This window comes from Echinococcus granulosus, assembly GCF_000524195.1.
Source record: "Echinococcus granulosus chromosome Unknown EG_S00019, whole genome shotgun sequence".
Taxonomy (NCBI): Eukaryota; Metazoa; Platyhelminthes; class Cestoda; order Cyclophyllidea; family Taeniidae; genus Echinococcus; species Echinococcus granulosus.
Genome location: NW_020170399.1, coordinates 765,564 through 767,093, shown reverse-complemented (window position 1 = coordinate 767,093; position 1,530 = coordinate 765,564). Strand labels below are relative to the sequence as shown.

Here is a 1,530-nt window from a genome sequence, read left to right as displayed (position 1 = left end):
GCGAGGGTAGACGTCATTTTCAATCCTTCTGTCAGACTTTGTCACAACTTCTGCCGTTACATAGAGGCCTAGCATTCAGTGATAGAAATCAGGGTTGTTGTCCCTCGGGATGGGGTTCCCTTTTGCTGTCACCAATGCAGCGCCTCGAGTCTTCCATGAAGATAAAAGAAGGTATGCTATCAAAACAGAAAGTGCATTGCCGGCGTACAGTGGGGCTGGGGACTACTGGCATTGGCCCGAGGTCATGCTGTCGGGTGAAAGTACAGTAGTCGTGTCCTTCGAGGCAGCGTTAACAAAACGAATCATTAAACAAACAACCGAAGTATTACGCAATAGCAAAAATGATGAGGTTGGAATTAATTTTAACATGGAAACTATCAGTCGATTCCAAAATGCAGGGCTAGTTCAAGAGTGACACACTTGTGTTCATTCTCTTCACAATGGCATTCATGCGTTTTGTAGAATTGGGAAATAGAGAGCCTCATGATTGCGCTATTTCGAGTGCCTTCATTCAGTTTATTAAAATTCGACAGTTTTTGGTCTAACATATTCTCTGCGAAATTTGAACCGCTTCACCAATTTGAACCCATACTACCAAAATAAACCAAACTCAAATAAACCACCTTCTTTGTGGTAAATATGATTGCCATAGCAATCACCCGCCAGTTGAGATAGCAAGATAATTTTTGAATGTTTGGATGAATGCTGAATGTGATTCAAGTACCGAAGTGCTGACAACTGAAGGACGTCTCCTTACTTCGGTGGCCCACCTTCTCATCTCAAGTGGGAGGGGAAGGTTGTCCCAAAAGTTCTCCAATTCTTCACACTACCGTCTCCACGGTAGAATGACGGATACGCATGTTTAAAATGAGTTAAATTAGTTAAAAATTCTTGTAGGCAGCTTCTTAAATCATCTTGAAATCCGATTGCGGTCATATCAGACTCATCATGAAGGTTAACCGAGACGAAGGGGTTAAATGAAGCACAACAAGACTTGGAAAATAATAGAACTCAATTTCAATTGGCAAAATTAATGGTTCCAAATTCAACAAGCTAGTTCTAACGTTAATTTTGACATACAACGAAGACATTTTGACTTCTGTGTTTAGCAAGGCACTGGCTATGAGAAATTTGGACAGCCAGAAAGTTCTTAAAATAAAAACATCATCCAAAGTAGAATGAGCTGACATCGTATGCCTTGATAGCTTGTTCAACTCTTCGCCTGGTTTCGCAGGCACTTAGGGCTCCGCCTTTGTATTTCTGTTGGACCATGCCAGTAGTACCCCTCAGTCCCTATTTACGTCGGCAATGCATATTCTGCCAGAGCATTATGTCTTCCTTCAATTTCAGAGAAGTCTCAGGGCGCAACATTGGCGACGGTGACATACAAAAGCAACCCTAAAGGTCAACCACCCTGATTTGTACTACTGGATGCTAAACCTGAATGTGACAGAAGAAGGGCATATGCTGCAGATGGGAAAATCTGTGAAAAAGTCTGACAGAAGGATTGAAAATTACGTCTACCCTCGG

At 42.2% G+C, this 1,530-nt stretch overlaps 1 protein-coding gene across 1 annotated transcript; it reads right to left on the bottom strand. All coding sequences in view use genetic code 11, as the record gives it.

The window, feature by feature from the left end:
• Positions 1-932: 932 nt before the first annotated feature.
• Positions 933-1,190, bottom strand: EGR_03618 (hypothetical protein; the record flags this gene model as incomplete). Its single annotated transcript, XM_024492867.1, has 1 exon — positions 933-1,190. One exon carries the CDS (start codon positions 1,188-1,190, stop codon positions 933-935), a length of 258 nt encoding a protein of 85 aa, XP_024352750.1.
• Positions 1,191-1,530: the final 340 nt, after the last annotated feature.